Source organism: Hippoglossus stenolepis, chromosome 5, assembly GCF_022539355.2.
Source record: "Hippoglossus stenolepis isolate QCI-W04-F060 chromosome 5, HSTE1.2, whole genome shotgun sequence".
In the NCBI taxonomy this organism is placed as follows: domain Eukaryota; kingdom Metazoa; phylum Chordata; class Actinopteri; order Pleuronectiformes; family Pleuronectidae; genus Hippoglossus; species Hippoglossus stenolepis.
Window position 1 is genome coordinate 5,960,521 of NC_061487.1, and position 22,530 is coordinate 5,983,050.

The window sequence follows — 22,530 nt, forward strand, 5'->3', positions numbered from 1 at the left end:
TTTGAGTGGTTGACAAGACTGAAAAAGCAATGATCAAATTTTCACAGCATATTGTATGGGGTCCATTTACATTTACATTATTTAGTTTTTCCAGAAAGTGGTCCATTGCAAAGCAAAATTATAATTCTAAATGACTCACAAATAGATTGGGTCTATACCAAACTGATCACACAAACTCTGTGTTCGATGAAACACAATGATTGATGAGTAAAATCTCTAAATATAATGCAAGCCAATATAACAGCCTTAAAAATAACTTTACTATGATGACTAATGTTTTGATTCACAGTTTGCTGACAGTGCAGAAGACCTCAGTGTAGGTTGATGCTCTAACTTTTAAAAAATACAGTTCAAACTAGGAAGAGAGACTGAAACACTAAATGCTTGGTCTTTGTGATTAAAATGTTGAAAATGAGAAAATTGATATCACCAAGCAGTCAAATTTTGTGTGCTACTGTCTAAAACCCTTACCTGTTCATCAGAGATCGCGACTTTGTTCTTGAAGATGATCCACTCGACAATCTCACTGCAGGGGGGTGTGGTCAGAGAGCCGTTGTAGGTGAAATATTTCTCCGTGGAGTTTGGCAGGAGACCTCGGAGGGTGAAGGGCGAAACCTCAGCGCTTTTACCTGAATAGTAACACAACAAAGCTTAAATAGACAAGACAGAGGAAGAAGAAGCAAGTGATGAGACCAAGAAGAAGAAGAAGAAGACGTACCGTATCTGCTCACACTGAGGATACTGTCTATGATTGGTGCGTAGTTCACGTTGTCTTCAGTGGTCGTCTGTGAAGAGAAAATCAACAGACTTACATTCTTTTTTATTGATTAATGTAAATTGTTCATAACGCTCTGCAGTTTGACACAGGCCAGGTTCAACATGGAGGTTGGCCAAGGGGCCAAGCCCCGCTGACATTGGGCAAGAGGCAGGGTACATCCTGGACGCTAGTCCGTCACAGGGCCAACATACAGAGACAAACAACCGTTCACACTCACACCTATGGTCCATTTAAAGTCTCCAATTAACCAAGCCCCAATCTGCATGACTGTGAAAACCCACACAACACGGGGAGAACATGCAGAGTCCACATAGATAGACCTTCTTGCTCTGAGGCAACAGTGTTAACCATCGCACCACTGTGCTGCCCCTGTTCCAAATGTGTTAATTTTAATGGATTTTAAACTAGATGAGATTTAACACAGTATTAATTATATTAGAAATATTACTTTCATGTAATTGAACTGTGAATGTTTAGGATAGTTTATTCTACTTGCCCTTTGGAAGGTGGGGATTTCAAAGATTTTTTCCTTACTTTGAGTGGACTATTTTCCCATTTATCTTCTAGTTGCAGGTAACTATTTCAGTGTTTTTACTGAGTTTACTGAGTAAAATGTATGTTTAATACAGTGAAGATAAGGGTGGTGGTGGCTCAGGGGAACAGCTGCAGTTATAGCTGCTTTCAGCAGAGGTGCATGTGCGCAGCAGAGTTATTACGTTACTTCTTGTCTGCTGCACCCGGCTGCTCCACCTCTCGCCTGAATAAGAGGAGGATTTGATGCGGTTGTGAACTTGTCTGTGCAGAGAACCTCCAGCTGTGTCGTGCATGTGTGAAAGGCAAACTCTGGGTAAACTCCATGGCCAATTCTCCGGATTTTAGGTCATGTCTCAAAACGGCCTAATATTGTATGAGAGAGTAGGGAGCATGTGAATTATTGCTGTACTCATGTTTACACATATTGTTCATATGGGCAATGAAGCCTTGTTGCTACAGTTTTTTATGCTTTGTACAATTCATACAAAGTATATTTTTTGGTCTCTTGCTTTGATTTCTGACGGGAAGATGTGAACAAGAGACAGGAAACATGATGAGAGAGTAGGTGAATGACATGAATCAAATGGCCGAGTCGGTTGGGAGTCAAACCAGGGACCAGCTGCCCATATGGTATGAACCCTGACCATTTTGGTGACCCGATATATAATATTTTGTATAAATAGCACAAATTATCAAGGTGAAAAAACAGTACAACTGTTTTTAAGTTTCTGTTATTTAGAAAGTATAGAGAGAAAAGAAGGGGAATGACATCTGATAAGAGCCCCAGGACAGATCCAAACTCATGACTTTCAGGTTGCATTCACCAACCAAGCCACCAGACACCCTCAACATGAATTCTGGAAAGTTGAAAAATAATGTTACCTGCGAAGGCGGCTGGCAGCGCACGAAAACAAAATTTCTCAATTTCTTTGTGTTGGTGGTGTTCCCACCCTGCTCTCCACCCAATCTGCAGCCCAACACACACACACACACACACACGCCTGCAGCTTCACATCAGACGTTTTCAGATTTTTGTTCCAACATGGCCTCTGTCGGTTCGAACATGCCAATGTGGCCAGAGGCAATGCAACAGCACAAAGCAGAAAGAACCAAAGTATGAAGGACGCTCCGTACCCTGGCACTGAGCATGAAAACACAGGGAAGAGCACAGCAATGATCCCGAGCCAGAAATATGAATCAGACTTTTGAGACGCACAACACTCACTCAGGTATTACTACAGTCCATTGGTGGTATCACTGAAAGTGTTTGATTCATTCCCGCAGTCCGACTTTTTCATCTTCAACAAGAAGTCATCGATAAAGTCATATTCTGCAGATATGCTTCTCAAATCAGACACTTTCTGAAATGAAAACCAAACCTCAAACCTTTGAGTCTGAGCTTTGTGTAAGAATACATCAGACCATTTTTAGCATTGAACACTTAGAACATGTTTCTCCACACAAGTGAGTATGTGGGCTATACAAACACTCAGCCAAGAGCTAATTACTACTCTTACCACACTACATGGAGAAAAGCACCACTAATACTACTTCAGCTTCTATTACTGAGACACCATCACCCCTCCACACTACCTGGAGAAAGCTAGCACATATACATTTACACAGGTTTTCTTAAAAATATAGTTATCACAGGCGTATGAATGTCCAAGCATGACTGACCATTCCTGCAATTTTTTCCGAAAACATAAATCTGACATTTACAACCCCTCCCGTGATGATTGGCCAACTTTGTAGAAAGTAGCCAAGATTGAAGCTCTCTCTCAGCTCACTACCTCTTTCCATGTCTCTAGGTTCTACATGTGAAAATTCTGAATCTGTAGACAGTCTGGAAGCCGTCTGGTTTCTGTTTCCAGTTTGACCAATGACTTTTGAGCAGGGTTTGGTTGCCGTCAATTTATATATATAGATTTATAAATGCCAATAAACCGAACAAAATAGAAGAAGAAGACGTTTCAGAGTATCTTTCATACCAAAGATGTATAAAAAAAAGCAATATAACAGTTTACAGTCATACTAAGAGGAAAGACAGAGGTTCAGACAATATACCAGTCTGGCAGCTATATAAGTCAAGTAGATTAGTAAGGTTTTACTCTAAGAAAATAACAAATGTTAGCATAAATAGCTGTAAACTTCAGCCATCTTTGTGTTTGTGAGAGAAGGTTAAAAGAGAACCTCTTATCAGTACTTTGTCTTCCTCTCATGATGGACTGACAACAGACTGGATTATACAATGACGACCTGCTCACTTATCAATCTCTTCTCTCCTCGTTCTCTGCCTCTATTTCTGCAGCCAAAAGCTCTTTTTACCAAACTAGAATTCAATCCTCATTTTCGAACCCCAAAAAGCTGTTCTCATCTTTTCCAACCTCCTTGACCCCCCCAGTCCCCCTCCTCCTTCCACCCTTCTACCAAGCCACTTTGTCAACTACTTTACAAAAAAGATAGATGAAATACGCTCCTCATTTTCAAATCCACCTTCTGTAACTACATTTCCATCAACTTCATCTTCATCTTCATCACCTTCGCTTTCCTCACTCACATGGCTTTTCCTACCATAGCTATGCTGATGACACCCAACTAATCCTCTCTTTTCCCCAATCTGAAACACAGGTAGCAGCATGAATCTCTGCCTGTCTGACTGACATCTCTCAGTGGATGTCTGCACACCACCTGAAAATTAACCTTGACAAGACTGAACTACTTTTCCTTCCAGGGAAAGGCTCTCCCACCCGTGAACTGACTATTACCTTTGACAACTCTGTGTTAAGCCCCACTCAGACTGCTAGGAACCTGGGTGTGTCACTCGACAACCAACTCTCCCTTACTGCCAACATTATTGTAACAACATGTTCCTGTTTGTACTATTGTAACTCCCTCCTGGCTGGTCTGCCTGCTAGTGCCATCCGACCTCTGCAGCTCATCCAGAATGCAGCAGCTCGACTGGTTTTTAACCTTCCTAACTCAAACTACTCCGCTCCTCTGATCCTTTCACTGGTTACCAGTGCCTGCCCGCAGCCCGCATCTGTTTCAAAACACTAGTACTTGCGTACCGTGCTGCGAATGGATCGGGTCCAGTCTAAATCCAGGACATGGTCAAACCTGACACCCCAGCACGTTCACTCCGCTCTGCATCTGCCAATCGGCTTGTTGCTCCCTCACAGCGAGATAGCAACTCAACAAAATCACGACTGTTTGCTGTCCTGGCTCTAAATGGTGGAACGAGCTACCCAATGACATCAGGACAGTAGAAAGTCTATACATCTTCCGCCGCAAACTAAAAACACATCTCTTCCGACTAAAAATATATATATAATAATAATAATAATTAAGCATTTTAGTAGCACTTATATGGCACTTACATTTACCACTTTGTAGTTCGGCTTTCTTTAAGAAAATTGTACTTTCTTGATTCTTGTTGTTTTGGGTTTGTACAAAGCGACTTATTGTAAGTCGCTTTGGATAAAAGCCTCAGCTAAATGTAATGTAATGTAATGTACAATGACTCGATTGGAAATAGGACTATGAGATGAGTCACAGGCTGAGGACAGGTTCACTTTCCATCATGTCCTTTCTTCTAGTAAAATAGTAAAGGATGCTAGGAGTTATTGGAATGTTAAAGGCCAACTTACTGCTCTACTACAACTCACAGACAAGACTGTAAACTGATCTGAGTGTTATCAGTACACACACACAGACACACACACACACACCTCAAACAGCACAGCGAGTGCTGTGATTTTGCTTCCAGCCTTGATGGATTCATCTAGGGAGTCGAAGCGTTGATCCTCGTAACAGTAGATCTGCATCTGTGGAATAAAACAAGTATGATTAACTTGACAAGTAGCAGCAAGTTCAGTCATGTGTCTGTAGAGATACAGTGTTTACTCTGATACACTTTTCAGAGGGGCTGTTCCTGTTCTTTATGCATATTAGCTACAGAACTCCATACTGAGCTACAGCAACATGTCAACTTCATGTCATGACTCTTTTTCTACCACGCACAGGCCCAGGGGCGCCCACTGCCTATGTTTGAAATGACTGATTTGTCAATAGTACAACAATCAAGATGTAGAAGAGATAAAAGCTAAAGATGCAAAAATATAACCTTATATGTTAAAGGGGACATAGCATGCAAATTCCACTTTGTTAGTGCTTCTACAGGTTAATGTGGGTATCTGGCATGTCTACCAACCCAAAAACTCTGGGGAAAAAACACTCGCGCGTTTTGTTATAGTTCCTCTAAGTCAGAAACGTCATGCTTGAGCGACTCGATTGCGCTTCCTGGGTTTTGTGTCGTAACAAGGAACTGGAAGTCTCCCTACATGGTCCCCGCCCCCCCGTCTCATAATTAGTTTTATTATGTGATTGGGAAAATTAAAACTCCAGGACAACAGAAGGGAATACAAAGTATGGGATGCATATTTGATAATTTATATCATATAAAATATGTAATTTATATCGTTTAAAATCATGGGGGGAGAGGGGGAGGGGGAGCTGGCTCATTAGCATTTAAAGGAACAGGCACTCAAAACAGGTCACTCTGTGGAGGGCTGTTTTATACAGGGTAAAAAGGGTGCTGTTTTATATGATCCTTGTGGTATTTTGACCAAAGTATGTTACAGACATTTCATTAAGACCCCAAGGAACCATATCAACTTGTGGTAAAATGGGCATGCTATGTCCCCTTTAAATAAAAACCAGTGAATTATTGGTATGCTTATTCACAGCAGGATACATCTCCATAAGAACACCGACTAGACGTCTGGCTGAAACCTACATACACTCGATAATTTTTACTTTTGAGGTCGAAAACACACTTGACAACACACTGAAACATACATTTGAAAATCAGCAGCCTGCACTGTTCATAAAATGGGAGAAATTGCTTATCTTCTTCTTTGTTCATTGATTAACCTAAATGTTTCTTGGGGCAACACACAAGGGGTGTCATCAGTCGCTATTAGTTGCAAATTTAAGATAAGATAAGATAAGATAATCATTTATTAGTCCCACAGTGGGGAAATTTGCAAGACGTAGTTAGAAAGAAAAAAAGCTTGAAGTGAGCTAGAGCTGCTATAACAGGCTTCCGCTAGGGAGGCGCCATCGGGAATCTCTCACCTCTAGAGGGTATTTGACTCCATCCAAACTGTGTTCTGAGCCGTCTGAGGAGGCATTGCAGCGCCCCCAGTGGAACGTCAGACGTCCCACCTTGAACTTTGACCTGAGGCCTCCTCCACTTACATAAAACTCTCCATCCACATCCACCGCCACTGAGAGGAGAGAAGACACAGACATGAGCGTACACATTCAATAAAAAAATGTTTGTATAGCGCCAAATCACAACATACATCATCTCAAAGCAATTTATAATAATAAAAGTAGTACATGATATATACATGACAGTATATACATGATTGTATATACTGGATGCAAAGTATTTTGAGTTGTACTGTGTTGATGTAAATACACATCTAATGCTCCACTTCATAAAAAAAAAAAAGTATTTGTGTTTAAAGCAAAAATGATTATTACAAAATGTGTGGGTTCTTCTTAGAATTAATTTAAGTTTTCATCTGCATACAAACTTTACCACCCAGATCCAGTTTGTCTACTGCTTTCAAAGCGCTGAACACAAGAACACAACACAGTCAAATCTCTGACTGAAAATTATCAATTTATAGATTCTACAGAAGATCAAACGATCAGAGCTTCTACACTACATTATACTCCAGAGACGCCTTCATTGGGTTAGCATCGAACAATGACTCAGACAATGAGGGGATCTTCTTCAGGCTGGCCTTTGTTTGACCTGACAAAAGGTCTCATTTAGGATCAAAACCTTCTTTGATGCTCTGATAAACGTGGAGAGTTATACAGACCTTTTATCCTCTGTGCCATCCTGTACATCTCAGTCCACCACCTTCACAACGGAATGGCCATGTGGCTATTGTGTTGTATGGATAATGCATATTTTTCATGTGAATGCCTGGATGAAATTCAGTCTTTGCAAAGTCATCAATCTGCTGAACACTTGAGCTCTGCACCCTTGTGCTCTTTGTTGTCTGCAGTCTGCAGTCTCTGTGTCATGGTGTTTTCTTTTAACCCCGTCAAAAATCTAATTTCCCCTCGAGGGAGGGCAAATATTGACTCAACGTGTTGCTGATTCAGTTGTGTTGAAAAGTTTGTTTGCACCATGTCGAAAGTGTGAATATATCCGTACGCTGCATCCATCAGCCCCTTTTCTAAAACTGAAATCATCCACTTGTAGCCATGTATTCTCCTGGGGGCCCTGAGAGCTTTGTGAATAGTGTGTATGGAACCTACACTGGGCCCATTTGGGTGCTGATCAAAACAGGTCTGAGTAGTCAGCCTGAACCGTGCTCAGATTGTCCACCAAACATCTCCATTAATAAAAGCCTATAGTGCAGCTGGCAGCCAAACAACAACTACAACGGGCTGATTCTTTTTTTCGCTGAGAGTCCTGTTGCTAAGAAGCGCTGGACTCGTCTGTTTGGAGCTTTTTGAAAGGAGAGGCTGGACCCCTCATGTCTACAATTTCACATAACAATAACCTTGAATGCACACTGCAGGTTATTGTGTTTCACACCACTTAGAGAGAGGAAATATATGAAAGACTCTCAATTCTGTCAAATGAGGAACTGGTAACTGTATCCTTTACAATAGGATACCACTGTATGAGAAAAGGCTCTATCGCTCAGTATCTATCTGGGACAAACTGTCACTGGGAGAGAAGTGGGGTGGGTCGGGGGCAATAAGGAAGGAAGTAAAGAGATGGCTGTAGTTTGATAGATGGAGGTCAGGACTGATGCTTCTCATTGTTGTTGTAAGATAGCGTCAGTGTCAGAGATTGGAAATTCATATATCAGAAGTCTTTTTCATTTTGCTTTCATCATGTCATGATGACATTTTATAGTCAAACCATTAATGGTTAAAGTTTCATGGTGGAAATGTTGTCTCCCCTGTCTGGCAGTGAGAGTAACTACACAAACACTGTCCATTGATCACTTTCTTTTAGACCGTCTTCTAAACACCAAGTTTTTTATTTTATTTGGAGGATGGGAAACTTTACTCTGACACTTCCTAAGTTTCCACCATAGTTGCTGTAGCCTCCTCTGTCTTTGCTGCTTCTGTCTTCAGCAAACCAGTTATTGCTAATTGATATAAAATGCATCACAGCTCATGCACAGAGCAGGAATATTGTGACAGAAAGCAGATTTAACGCCTTGTTTACACTCCTGCGTAAATTCTTTTCACGGATATTGTCTGAATAAAAAAATTCCATCCACATGACCTTCGCTTTACAAAATATCTCCATCCAGACAAGAAAACAAAAACAACTACAGACACTCTAACAAGCATGCCGTGCCCATAGGTGTCAATAGAGTCTACATCAATGATCCATCAAATATCAGAAAAGAACACTGTGGTCCAATAACTTATGAAGCAACATGATCATGAAGTGAAGTGTGTGTCCACTTTATGAGGTAAATGTCTCTTTTAGCTCTGTTTTTGCTCCCAACCATCTCATGTGGGAAATGTATGGCTCTTAAGCTGCTAAATTATCCAATATGTTCACAAGCTAGTCTCTAATTATGTCTAGCTGCTGTGTGGTGCAAGGCAGGTAAGATACAGTGGGTTTATCTGAGCAAAATGGATTCCTGCTGGAAAAAAGTTTGAAGTTGTGGGTAAAGAAACTAGAAGTGCTGTAAGATGCTTAAGTTCTCCAGAGAGCTGGAGAGAAGTTCAGATTAAATTTTACTTTTGAAAACTGCTACCACATTAACAGGGGATTGTTCTCACCGGTCTTGCCATCATTCTTGATGGTGGTCCTTTCGGTTGTCAGACTTTCCCAACCGTCAAACTGTAACTTCTGGTACTGCAGCTTCACCTGAGCCAGGTTCTCCTCGATGTTGATGGGAGACTGCTTGGCGTTGCTGCAAGATGGAAACTTCTTGGCCCAGTTGTTTTGGTTTAATGTTCCTAAAAGCAAACATACAGAAAAAGTGAAGAGTGACATTTTTCTTACAACACTATACAATAGTCAAAAACTAAAAATCTACATCTTCTAACATAATCTTGAATCAACAGCTAAGACTAACCTCAATTATACTTGTGCACATAACTGTTGGCAACATCCACGTGTAGTTATTCATAGAATACATCTTTCTGGAATGTGCAGTTGGTGCCCTTTGACCATGCAGACACAACTAATTGGTGGGTACATGGAGATCCACAGAGAATCATTCAAAACACCCTTTGATGACAAAATTGAAGTCACACTGACCCCTTCACAGTTTTTAGATGTGGAAGTGTAACACTACCTTTAAAAAGACAGTATCAAGAGACATTTCAATAAGTAAATCAAACTAAAACTGTAAAATGACAAGAGGATTTTCCAGGTCAAATTATTATCTCCCCATATAAATGCAGTATAGCCACTTTACTAGGTACCTATACAGCATTTACAACAATCTTATACAACTGTTCTACCACAGAGTCTACTTATATGATGATGTCAATTCAAATATGTGTGTCACCATCAATAGTTAGTGTTGTTGTGTAAGGCTGTATTATATAAAACTAGTGCTGTACACATTCTAAACCTGACTGTTTGAAATGAGCTGTTTGTTTGTCCTGTGTTGAAGATCCGGTGCTACTTCAGAATTATTGACACAATCTTCGGACCCAATTTCACAACTTTTCAAAATAAAATCTCTGTAATTCAGCTCCACATGAAGTATTGCAGCAACAAAACAAACTTTATGCTTTGACTTTGTAGACAAATTGCTAAAAGAAAGTGATTCTATGAATGTTGTTGACGAGAGATATCAGCATCCGTGACACTGGTGAATGTGTTGCTCCGATATGGTGAAATAAAAATAATGAAATTATCAAAACAATATGGTAGCAATTTTGACCTGCGGCTTGACCCAGTTGTCTACGGTGCAGAGTGAAGTTGGAAAACTTTGTGTGAATGCTACCTGGTTTAACTGCAATGAAGATTTTGCAGTCAACATTTTTCATAAAATGAAACTGAAATCGCTATTAATATTAACATGTGTGGCTCATATGTAAGTTTGAATGATTCACTAAACTGTTTCCTACATTGCAGGTTGGTATTTCAGAGGTCTGTTAGGCAACTGAAACAATATTCAGACCAAAGTTCACAACTTTTCAAAATAAAATTTCAATCAAGCTTGAAATAAAGCATTGCAGCAACAAAACAAGCATTGTAACAAATTGCTGAAGAGGAAGTGATTCCATGAGTGTTGTTGCCATGACGGATGACAGCACCTGTGAATGTTTCTGGCCACATACACACAGACAGAGGTTTGTGGATTCAGTAGATAAATGGAGGACAACAGCACAAACAGCTCTCAATAGAATACATTCTACCAAATAATGATGTTGTGCCTTGATTGGTTGTTCAGACTGACAAAGTGCAGACTCCTCACTCCGACCAATTATGCTATGAGTGCTCACAGGTGCTGCTCTCGGAGAGCTAGCTGTGAGCTAACAAGCTAATAACCTCCAGCTGTTCTGCTGCACTCGAGCTTTAGAGCTAATATCAGCTCACATTTTCTCCTCTGAGGTCAAAGTGCAGGATTTTTCAATGTGCCAGCAGACTTTCTCTGAAACACAGCCTGCAGCGTTCCACTAACAACTGTGGCTCACAGAAAGGGTTCAGCATCAGGTTTCCTCTTTCCTTTCAGACACAGAGAAAAGCCTGACATGATGAATGACACAAATACAGTATGGGAAGTGGTACAGCCAGAAATACAAATTATCCCTCACAAAGATGTTCATCCATTCGTGAGTGTTTCAGCTGCACCTCGATCTGAACCAAACAGATTTAATCCAGCAGTTCACATTCACGTCAAACTGATCTACAGCCTCAGGCTTATTGTTTCACTTTTATTGGAGAAAACCGTGATGTGGGCTGCCATCAAAAAGGAAAAGTCCATGTTCTGATCACATATCCTGCTGCTGCTGCACCTGCACTGAGTAGGAGGACTACATGTGGATTTATTCACATGTGTTCTGAGTTATTACACTCCATATCTCTGATACTGACAGTTACGTTCAGGAGATGAGACACAGCTAGAAGCTGTCGTCTGTGTGGTTCACTGTGTCACTAGTTAACAGCAGCCACACCAAGATGTCCCGACCTGATGTACTCTATTTTCATTACATTACATTTCATTTAGCTGACGCCTTTATCCATTCCATTCCACTTCCTGGAATCCATTATTTCCATAATTCCGACTCTGTGTGAACCACAAGTCTGTTTGATTAAAAACGAATGCCTACCTGTTTCTGATGGAATCTGTAAGCTGTCATACTGAGCCTCTGTTATTTGTTTGTTGGATACACACCCAGTCATGGATAATATCTACTGTAGCTCTTGTGCTTGTGTGTTTGAAGTCATTTATTGTAAGTTGTCTGATAAGATGTAAGTTAGAGTCTGGGAAGGTGAAGCCCCACCCTTGTACCCCTGCCTCATCATCGCAATTATTATAATTTGCTCAATAAAACCTGTTCCCAATTAGATGAGTACATTTTTCCCACTACATCTCAACAATGAGCAGGATGTCTAAATTATGGGTTGTGTTTTGGAGCTGTTAAATCTTGACATATATATATATGGAACTGCGCCTTCAGAAGCTTTACCTTTATTCAAGACCAACACTCATTCCATGACAGTTTTAATGCCTATTTTTATTACATACTATTACCTCCGCCAAGGAAGTTATGTTTTAGTCTGCATTTGTTTGTTTGTTGTTTAGCAGGATCACGTAAATTCTGGAATGCATCAAGATCAGGGGTTGGATCCAGGAATTTATTTACTTTAACATTGCAAAATAAGGCATTTTTCAACATTTTCATTGATCTCTCAGGGAATAATTCATGGATCTTGATGAAAAACATCAGGCTTATTTAGGGGGCTAGTATTAAGTATTAATGAGTGTTGGCAGAGGTATGTGCTCTGCTTAGCACCCTCAGCAACTGTGAGCATTGCATGTAGACAACCTAGTTCAAATTCAAATTCAGTTATTAAATGCGTTACCAACAAACTTGCCTGAGCCACAAAAATAGTTTTTTCATTGGCTTAAGAGACAAACTAATCCATATTACTTCTCTTCAACAGGAAACAAGCCACATGTTCATACTAATGACCTCTCCCTGTTATCCTGCAGATGTTTGCAGCTACTTCACTCGTGCTAATTATCTGTTGTAGTGTTGTTTCCACCAGCTGGTGTTTGTGTTCGTGAGCAGACACACCCTTCCATCCTTGATGTTGATTGGTTGTTAGAAGCTTCTTCCTCCAGAGGACAAAGAGCCCAACCAGGTCAGAGAGGCTTCTGGGTCAGGATGGATATCACCGTATCAATAAAGAACACACACACACACACACACACACAGACACACACACACACACACACACACACACACACACACACACACACACACACACACACACACACACACACACACACACACACACACACATTCCAGGATATCTACTGTGAGATGTGGAGCACATGCAGCTCAGTAAATTATTATTTAAACTTACATATCAGTCACAAGTGTGAACAGTAATAAAGCAAATTCAAAATAAAATCTTCCCTGCAGATAAACCAGATAGGATGAACACAAAGTTTTTAAACTTCACTCTGCACCATAGACTGTTCATAAAAAGCTCTGCACACAACGTCCAGCACACAAACATTAAAAAGTGACAGTATATTGTAGAACTGTTTGAGGAGGACTCACTAATGACGAGGGATAATTCTATAATAGTTTCAGAGCATCAACACAGGACAAGATAACAGCCCATTCCAAAGAGGGAGGTTTAGAACATATTATGAAGCCTCTGTCACATGAAACCCTGATCGTAAACTCTAAATATTTATATCCACTTTCCACCTCAGCCACTATATAGTTAGAATTAGTTTCCACATTATGTCAGTGTACAACACAGAGGACACTGTATTCTGCTGTTGTGGCTCCTAACTGACACTATATGATATTTAGGCATAAAAATATAAAAAAATTCTGCCTGGAATGTTAAATAATTAAAATTGGGTTAATAAATATGGAGTCTGAACGTCTGAATGTTTTAAGAATGATTAAGAATATGTGGAATGACAGAGCAGGTTTTAAGAATATCTTTTATACAGGTACTACGCTCCTTTTGAGTAGATGGTTAAATGTTGAAAATGCAAAAGGCATTATTGTTAACAGACTTGATTTAAATTTCCATCCAGCAAGAAAACCTAATTATATGCAGAAACCTGAACATTACCTCCATTCTTCTGATTTCTGGGTCTGTCCCAGATTTTAGAGCCTAGCTTCAGTGATCCGCTCCCATTCGCACACAAAAGCAGTAAAGTCAAAGTAAAAGAAAGAAACTCAAGAACTTAAGTACAGATTAAGATTACTAAGGTGCTATTTCTTTTTACAATTTCAGTAATTTTAAAACATAAATATGAAATCTTGACTGCATTTATTTTACAGTTCTAGTTGGAAATAGCTTTAGCTATTGGATATGTTTATTTAAAATCTTATAATTTAAACATATAATACACCTCACAGAAGTCTTGTCATGTCTGTAACTTTTTCTCCCTTTTATATAACTTTTTGAGGCCCAAAGAAGAAATAGAACCTTTACCTTTAACAACTAAAACTCAGTAACATGAGGTCATTGTGACCTTGACATTTGACCTTCAGGCGCCAAAATCTGCCCAGTTCATCTTTGAGTCCAAGTGAAAGTTTGCACCAAATCTGACGACATTCCCTCAAGCTGATCTTAAGATAACATGTTCAAGAAAAACAGAAACATACTCTGTGAGGTCTCAATGAATAGAACATTTCACATTGTTAACTACATGTTAGAGTCCTCTCACTGAAGTGGTCCAGAGGAACATAGAACCCAGGTGTAAATAACACCGTTGGCTACTCACACCTGGGACAAATAGCACCTGTCTTATCCTCACTTTCATTAACAGTGGTTGTTTTAAACGTGCTAAATAAACTTTGACCTGACTATTCTTTTGAAACCTGTTTAAGGCAATAACATGACTTTACAGGCGACATGTTGTCATTATTTTTCAATCACTGCTGTTTTCTTAAATGCCCATAACATTCTTCTTGTGGGATTTCAATATTTAAACAACAGCAGTGGGAAAACACTTGATTACTTTCCACACATGTGCAACACATATTTAAGAGTGTCTGGCATCTTTATGTGATCCAGATGACCTCAGGCTGGGCTCATTAAAATCTGTATTCTTGGTAAATAAAATGCTAAATGTTACATTTGTGGTGATTCAAAACTTAAGTTTTTTTTAATACGCTTAATAAATATTTCCCTTGGAGTTTAACCATATACCTGTAAGAGGCCACGTGAGCCAGAATTATATCAGAATATTCCATTTCGAAATTGAAAAATGTTTAATTCATATTAAGGCCAAATTCAAAGCATACAAATGGAATATGCTGTTACAGTTTTTCTAAATTGCCAAAACACTTAACCCCATTCTCTAAACAAAAACTGGCAAAATAACTTTATCGAATCAATCACATAGTTGGCAAAACTGTAAACACTGTTCGTTCACAGAAACACATTTAGCAGTGTGGTGCACTTTGACCCAGACTGACACACACAGGCCCCAACGGTTTAACACAGACAACTAAGCTTCCGTCTTTGTTAACACACAACCACAAAAAATTTAACACACACTTGTCCAATCGTGTTACTTGATGACCATACAACACTAAACGTCATCAATGTTTCAGATGATCTACATCAGTGGTCACCAACCCGTCGATCCAGTCTTCACCGTCGATCCCTGTGACTCTCTGGAGTCGCAGGCTGCGGTCGCTCTGCAGATCAGCTGTGTGTCTGTTGTTGACACAGGCAGCATGTCTGCTACTGGCAGAGGAGCTGCTGGTTTATCTGCTGCATTTCCTTCAATACGAGTCGGATTATGTACTAAACTAAATTTCAGGACTCTACGGTATGAATATGCGCATCTTCTGGTCTGTCGGTAACAATCAAAGCCCTGTTAGAACGAATGAATGGATTCAGAAAGCGAAATGCTGGACGTGGGAAGTGTTTGTGTGGAAATGCGTTTGTGACATAGACAGATAAACACAACAGAAAATTATCTATCACCTGAGTTTTAATGTTTATCTGTTCAATTTATGTCACAAACATGAATGATTGCAACACGTCCTGTATGCGTTTCAAAATAAATTAGTTAATTTGTACAAAGTGTTTTTTTTTGGAATTAAAAAGTTTGGAATTAAAAAGGGATGATTTGCTCAGACATGAGCAGAGAGGTCATGAGCAGCAGAGCTTCCTGTAAATTATGTCATTTGGGGGGCGTGAGTTTTCACTGTGGTCAAAGAATATTTGAATGGTTTATCAATAACCAGCATTTTCTCAATATTTACCTTCCGTCATAAACTCCCTTCCTAAACCCTAAAGAAGATTTTTTTTCAGCATTGTGGTAGAAAGTGTACCAAAATCCAGATACCCCAGAAAATCTCCTCCTGTCAATGGATACATTGATGTGATAATATGAGTGGAATCTATTCAAGGCTGGATTCAGCTCAAAAAGGATTATCCCGATAAATATATAAATAATAAATAAATATTCTTTAGTAATTTTTCAGTAAACATTTTCTTTCCTTCTATGCTCAGAGTTTAGTGTTTGCATTAATTCATGTAGTGTGCAATGATTGCTGAGTAGTGTTGAGGCATTTGATGACTTTGAGTGTGATCTGATGGCAGTGTTTGGTTTTGGGTAAAGATAAATAGTTTTGAATCAACTCGGAGCCCAATAACAACTGATATTCAGATGCAGAATCTATTTATAGAGAGTAGCTGGCAGCTAACTGGGCTAGACACCGTGGAACTACATTCTACTTTTGCTTTCTGTGACACACCCACAGACTCTATCAGGTGTTGAGTGAAAGGAGGTGTTATTACACAGTGGCACGCAGAACTGTCACAAGACAAATACTGAACCGTGGTAAAGCCACTGATGTCGCTCCTCAGAATAACCTCCTGACCAGTGACTGTCAGCTTATTATTCCACTTCAACAAGCAGAGGGAGGGAAAGTGCTGCCTGCAGAGCTTTTGATCAGCTTGACTCACCTGCGTATGACCAGTCGATGTCTTCTGAGAACTTGCGTTGATTTCTGTAAGCATATCCTTCAGCTGTAAGAAGGAGAGAGAGAGAGAGAGAGAGAGAGGCTCATTTAAACAATAAGAAATAAGAGATTATCTGTCATGTTGCAGGTTGACTTCATATTTAAACAGTGTTTTTCTGCTGAATCCTGTGAATTCTGAAAACCGGTTTACTGCAGCAAAAACAAAATATTTCGGTTCTTACAATCTTACATGAGAAGATCTTTGGATCATAAAAAAAAAGTACATTACTCTTTTTTAACTGTGCCACAAATGATCCAGGGAGAATACAGAGCAATGGTGAGTACAAATGGTTAATTGGTCTGTATTTATATAGGGCTTTTTATTCAGTTCACTGCAATACAGTTTTGCCATTCACCCATTCACAAACACATTCATACAGTTCATCTAGTGCAGCGCTTTCTCTATCATACATCACTCATCCACTGTCGGCACAGTGGATGAGTGATGGCACAATGGCACAAATGGGGGAAACTGGGATCAGACCGTCAACCTTCTCTTTAGTGGACAACCCGCTCTACTTCCTGAGCCACAGCCGCCAAGTGACAGGACTCACAAAGTTTGTTTGAAATATGCAAAAACATAAAATATGACATAAAATAAAGAAAGGGTTAAATAAAGCTACTCTTTCGTGTTTCTTTCTCTCTAAATACAAGCAACAATGACTCAGTCCATGTACTTCAAGTGTTACTTCAGTTGTGAGGTTGTAAAAAGTTTTACAGAATAAATGTTACGAGACAAATGTCCTGAGCTGACATATTCATTAGTCCGGTTGGACTTTAATAGGTTTTATTTGACTTGCTGCCTCAAACAAAGTAACTGCAGAGGTTTGAATGAACAGCTGCCAAACAAAACCACAAGCTGCAACACACACTTTCAGATGTCGTGCAGCGGAAAACTGCCCCAGGCTCTGTTCGACTCAAACAATAAAACATCAAGCTGGTGAGGGTCAGTGAGTCACTATAAAAGTCACTATAAAAGTGACCTTGTTTGCCATGATGAGTTTTTATAGCTGCTCGAAATATAATAAAAGCACCCTTAGGTTTTCAAATCTCTGTTGCTTAATAAATGCTCCCTCCCTCATGAGACCGTGATGAGCTGGCATTTCACGCCTTTTGTACCATTTGGTCCCTTCTGCACCACTTGGTCCATATCTGGGCTACAAGGTATATTCTCTGAAAAAAACATAGAATATCTGCAATGTCAAAGGCATTTCTACATATCCAAGATGACTGAGAACCCTCGAACAACCCTTTCCTGCAGACACAGTGTGATGGCCGGTTCAAAGCCACTGCCCCATCTTGAACCAGCTCTTTGCCTTTTGACAGTCAAGGGAACGACTCTCATCCAGAATACCTGCCTGGAGAGCAACATCAACACTTTGGTGGTTTAGACCCAAGATCTGTTTACATCAAAGTCTTGGGGGTTGGGATTATGGTGACCAATGAGACCAACTGCAACTTTGTGACTGCTGTGTAAAAAATGAAAGCTGATGTCAATGTCAATGCCAATTTCATTTATATAACGCATTTAAAACCACTCGGCTTACCAAAGTGCTCCACAAAGTAAATGGTACAACAAGAAAACAGCAACACGCAACACATCAAAATACCAATGATAAAAATAAAACAAAATAAAATCTGCTTTGATAAAAACGTTCTCAACTCGACAAAGAAGGCCATAGAGAAGAGATGTGTCTTTAACAATGATTTGAACCTTGTGAGAGAGGGGGCAGAGCCTCGTTTTAGGCAAATCCAGGAGCAGCTGAGTGGCTGACCTCAGCTCTCTATAGCTGGAGAGTGAACATGAAGAAGTTCAGCTAGGTAAGGCGGTGCTGACTGGTCGAGGCCCACATACGGCTGTCAGGAGGATGAGGCCGCATCGAAAGAACACAGTTCGTTCCAGATGCTGTCATCAAGAAGGCGGGAGGGAAAGCCTTGAGCCGAACCAGCACACCGGCACGTCTCCTGTGAAGCTTTTTCCAGGGTAAGGCCGCACGGGGGCCAGCGCAGATAATCTGGGATGTTAGACAACAACGGATTGCCTCTAGCCTGTTTTCCCCATCCATCTCTCTAAATCTCACAAGAAGCCTGGATGTTCAGTAAAGCTTGGCGATCATAAACAAGTAGTTACATCCGGTCAGCAAAAACATAGAAACAATGCAACAGCAAATAGAAGGGAGGGGTAGCGAGACGCTGACAGACAGCTTTCAGTCGACACTGGCGCCATCTCCAACTGTCACCTGATGTAGTGTCTAGTCTGCCTAATCCACAACAAAAAATACAGACCAAAGCTTAAGAATGGATGTGAAGAGACTGTAGAGTCTCCCATTGATGGTACTGTGCGTCGGCACTAGCGTTGCTAAGAAAGTGAAGACATATACAGAGATGACTCTAGCAAACCACTTTGTAAAAAGTATGCAAGTTGACACATCTCTGACCCAGCCCACAACTACCTTTGGTTATTTTGGTGGAAAGGGGGTGATGGAGGGGTAGACAGATGGATTGATGGATTGATGGATTGATGGATTGATGGATTGATGAAGGGGTGGGTGGATGGATGGATTGCTCTTCCACCTTTTTGTGATTTTGATATACAGTATATTGAATAGACTGAATTTGGGCCATAGATTCCTCATCTCAGACCATTTTTGGATGTATTGGTTCAAAAACTACAAAAAACAAACCTGTCGTTCTACAAGACTGATGCCTTGTCCACACCGCACATCTCACTGATCACCATCATCCCTCCCTACCTCACTTACTTCCTCTGGACCTTGCAACAAACTCGGACCACTCCAGCTCTGTCACGTATAAGAGCCCATCGGGAGGTGACATCATTAACCCGAGCGGCTGTCCCAGCATCTGTCACGCTAATGAAGTGGAGCCATAAGAGAACAACACCTCATAACCATTACAGAGAGCTGAGGGCCCAGGCCGAGAGACACAGAGCAGAGGTCACGTGACACTAAGAGGGAATAAAGTGACATGATGAGGTGTGTGTTTGAAAGCAGCAACAATACTGAATATGAAAGGTGGAACCAAAGACATGTTCAACATGCAGAGGAGACAACCAAAGGTTCCCACTCTATAACAACCCTTGATGACCTATAGTAAATAAACTACACTATAGTTTTCTGCAGACATCAGATCAGAGTAGCTGAGAACGCTGCTGACATTCTACAGTAAAATTTGAAGCACACCAGCCACAGTTAGTAAGAGATCCATATCCATACATAAAAATACAATCAACGTTATCTTTGGTAGATGTTGTCTTCCATCAACCAACCCAATTTTCGTTGATTTTGGCGCCTCTGTGGACAAATTCGGTATAACAATATACCACAATATACTAACAATATACCACAACATACAGTAGATTTACACAGCCATGAAAACAATAACTTCCATTGCATCAATAGTCGCACGATAATGTGACAGGAACTGAAACAGAGATAAATCACACACTAACACTGAGCAGTCATTTAAACACGTAGAGCATGTTTACCATGCATGGACAGTGAAGAATATTTACACGGTAGGTATAAGGATATAGAAATGTATCAATTACAAAATAAACTGATGGTCAGGAGCATTGTTTTTCATGGCCCATGAACCAGAGATCACCATGTTACACCAGGCAGAGCGCCAGTTTAGTCAAGGCCCTTTAGCTCCTCCACTCATTTACTACTGAATAGGGAGGACCATAGACAGAGGTCTGGTTGGCTCACTTCTTTCTAAATGAACACCCTCAGATTCTTTGCTTTTCAAACTTGAGGTCACTGACAATTTAGCAGACTTCACACTGCTCCCTCTGGAGTCACTCAATGCTTTAGAGAAGAAGTCCACTTTGTAAAATTGGAGTTATGAATAATATAAATATCTGAAAGCAGCTTCAAAGCAGCAGAAAGACACAAATCAAATCCTCTGGTCAGCACTTTCACAATAAAGGGATAGTTCACCCAAAAGTGAAAATTCACTCATTATCTACTCAGCACTATGCCGATGGAGGGGTGGTTGAAGTGTTGTTTTGTTTTTAGCAAGGATCACAGAAGGACATTTAGGCCAAAAACAACACAACACTTCACCCACCCCTCCATTGGGGTGAAAACACTTTTAACAGGGGAAAAAAACTCAAGAACTTCAGGAGAGTAGTAAAAACTGCTTCCTCTCTCAGGACTGACAGAAGTGCAATAGATGTTCCATGCAGCAGAGCACATGAGCAAAGACAGATTCAAACATAAACTACACAAGAAGAAGTAAAACATGGATCTTCTCCATGAATTTATAATCTTGTCTGTGCAACAAACTTCAAACCAAGAAAATTAAAGTGTCAGACAGTGTTTGCAGCCTCATTTCCATAGTTGAACTCATGACCCCACCAGTATGTGGTCTGTTCAGTATTAGTCTGTGGTAAATTAGGAGATGAGGCGTCCTGCTGGGCTGTGTTTATTCCCTCTAAACTCTGGATGATAGCAGTCTAATCCAGGATTACATGTTTGACAGTCTGCAGAGGGAAGAGGTCGCCTGCAGGAAACGACTTCGGTTCAGCTCCACTTCATGAAGATGTTCATACGCAAAGTTTGCGTGTAAAGCAGGTGAATTCCAGACATGCTGATAGTAATCTAAGAACTTTAAGACCAAAGTAGCTGCTTTAAATGTAACGTGTATAAGTGAAGAGGAGATCACAATCACATTGAAAGTTTGGATCTAAATGTACAGTAGATCTTCAGGAGAGAGAGGACATGGAGTGACTTTCCACATGGTTTTCCAAACAGGAAATAGTGCAATATGGCCTGAATGTAGAAATATAAATAAATCTATTAAATGGACTTTGAAATTGGACCCAAACCACATCAAATATTTTTGTTGCCTTGTAAAGAACATAAAGTTTTGCAGTTTGTGATTGGATGTCACCAGGATGCACTCCCACGCATTGTTATACATTGAGGTCAGTCAACTTCCACTCGTTAAGAAACACAATGTGCTCGACACTTTTTAGAATGAACCAAGTTAGATCTTGCAATTTAAAAAAAAGGACATTATGTAGTTTGAATTTTATGGCAAAGGAGACCAAACACTTTTATGACGTTACCAACGGTTTGTAGGTTCCTGTTGTTGGTCCAATGCACCGACCTATGAATCCTCACTACATGTATGAACCTTTACTGTATTTGGATGAAATTAACCACTACATGATGGTTATATCTTAACTTTGTGCCCTTTTCGGATTTTCACTATTCACTGACCACCTTATTGTCTACCTGTTGTTCTTTCATGCTTCACAGATTTTTTTTTTCTCCCTGTCTTTATTCAAGAGTGTGGTCTTTCAGTTTGAGGGACTTATGGATTTCACATTCAGATTTTGTAATGCTTTTACTCAAATACCCCTGCTTGTGCTTAGATTTGCTCTGCACTCAAATATTTGTTGATTGGACAGAATTCCTGCTCTCGAGCTTTACTTCTTTGAGAGTGTTGTGCAGGTGGTTACTCTAACCTGGTTCATGCACTCACATAGGGGCCTCTTAATGAAGTAAATCTAACGCACCCACAACGAGGCCTAAACACTTTTTGCGCATAAAAAACCAAGAGCAGAAGAAAAAGTACAAGAGCAGACATTTAAGGCTCGCACCAAAAATCTGAGTGCAAGCTTACAGTTTGAGCACAAACAGAGCATATGTACAAACTGGGTCTATTTAAGTGTAAGGCTGTTTTTTTTGTGTGAAAGCATTACAAAAAGTATTATTCAAACTGAAAAATCATGTTCTTGAATAAAGATAGAGAAATAAACATATCTAAATATATAGAATTCAGCAACAACAACAAAAACAGCAGCAGTGAGTTTTACCTATTGTAATCTACAGCTTGTCATTGTTCGGGGATTGTGTGAGATTTGCCTGTGACACATTGAGTTTTGGAGTTTGGAGTTTTTCCTTCGAGCGAAAAAAGTCTCTTCT

The 22,530-nt window shown here is 40.1% G+C and overlaps 1 protein-coding gene across 4 annotated transcripts in view; it reads right to left on the reverse strand.

Moving 5' to 3' along the window:
- ptprz1a (protein tyrosine phosphatase receptor type Z1a) overlaps positions 1–22,530 on the reverse strand; it is an 85,740-nt gene that overhangs the window by 39,993 nt on the left and 23,217 nt on the right. For all 4 annotated transcript variants that reach the window (XM_035157533.2, XM_035157532.2, XM_035157531.2 and 1 more), the window contains exons 2-7: positions 16,521–16,583; positions 9,155–9,334; positions 6,452–6,603; positions 5,044–5,139; positions 719–785; positions 472–629 (exon numbers count right to left, since the gene is read on the reverse strand). In XM_035157533.2, coding sequence (XP_035013424.2) covers positions 472–629; positions 719–785; positions 5,044–5,139; positions 6,452–6,603; positions 9,155–9,334; positions 16,521–16,583 — 716 coding nt within the window. The remainder of the gene's footprint in view (positions 1–471; positions 630–718; positions 786–5,043; positions 5,140–6,451; positions 6,604–9,154; positions 9,335–16,520; positions 16,584–22,530) is intronic.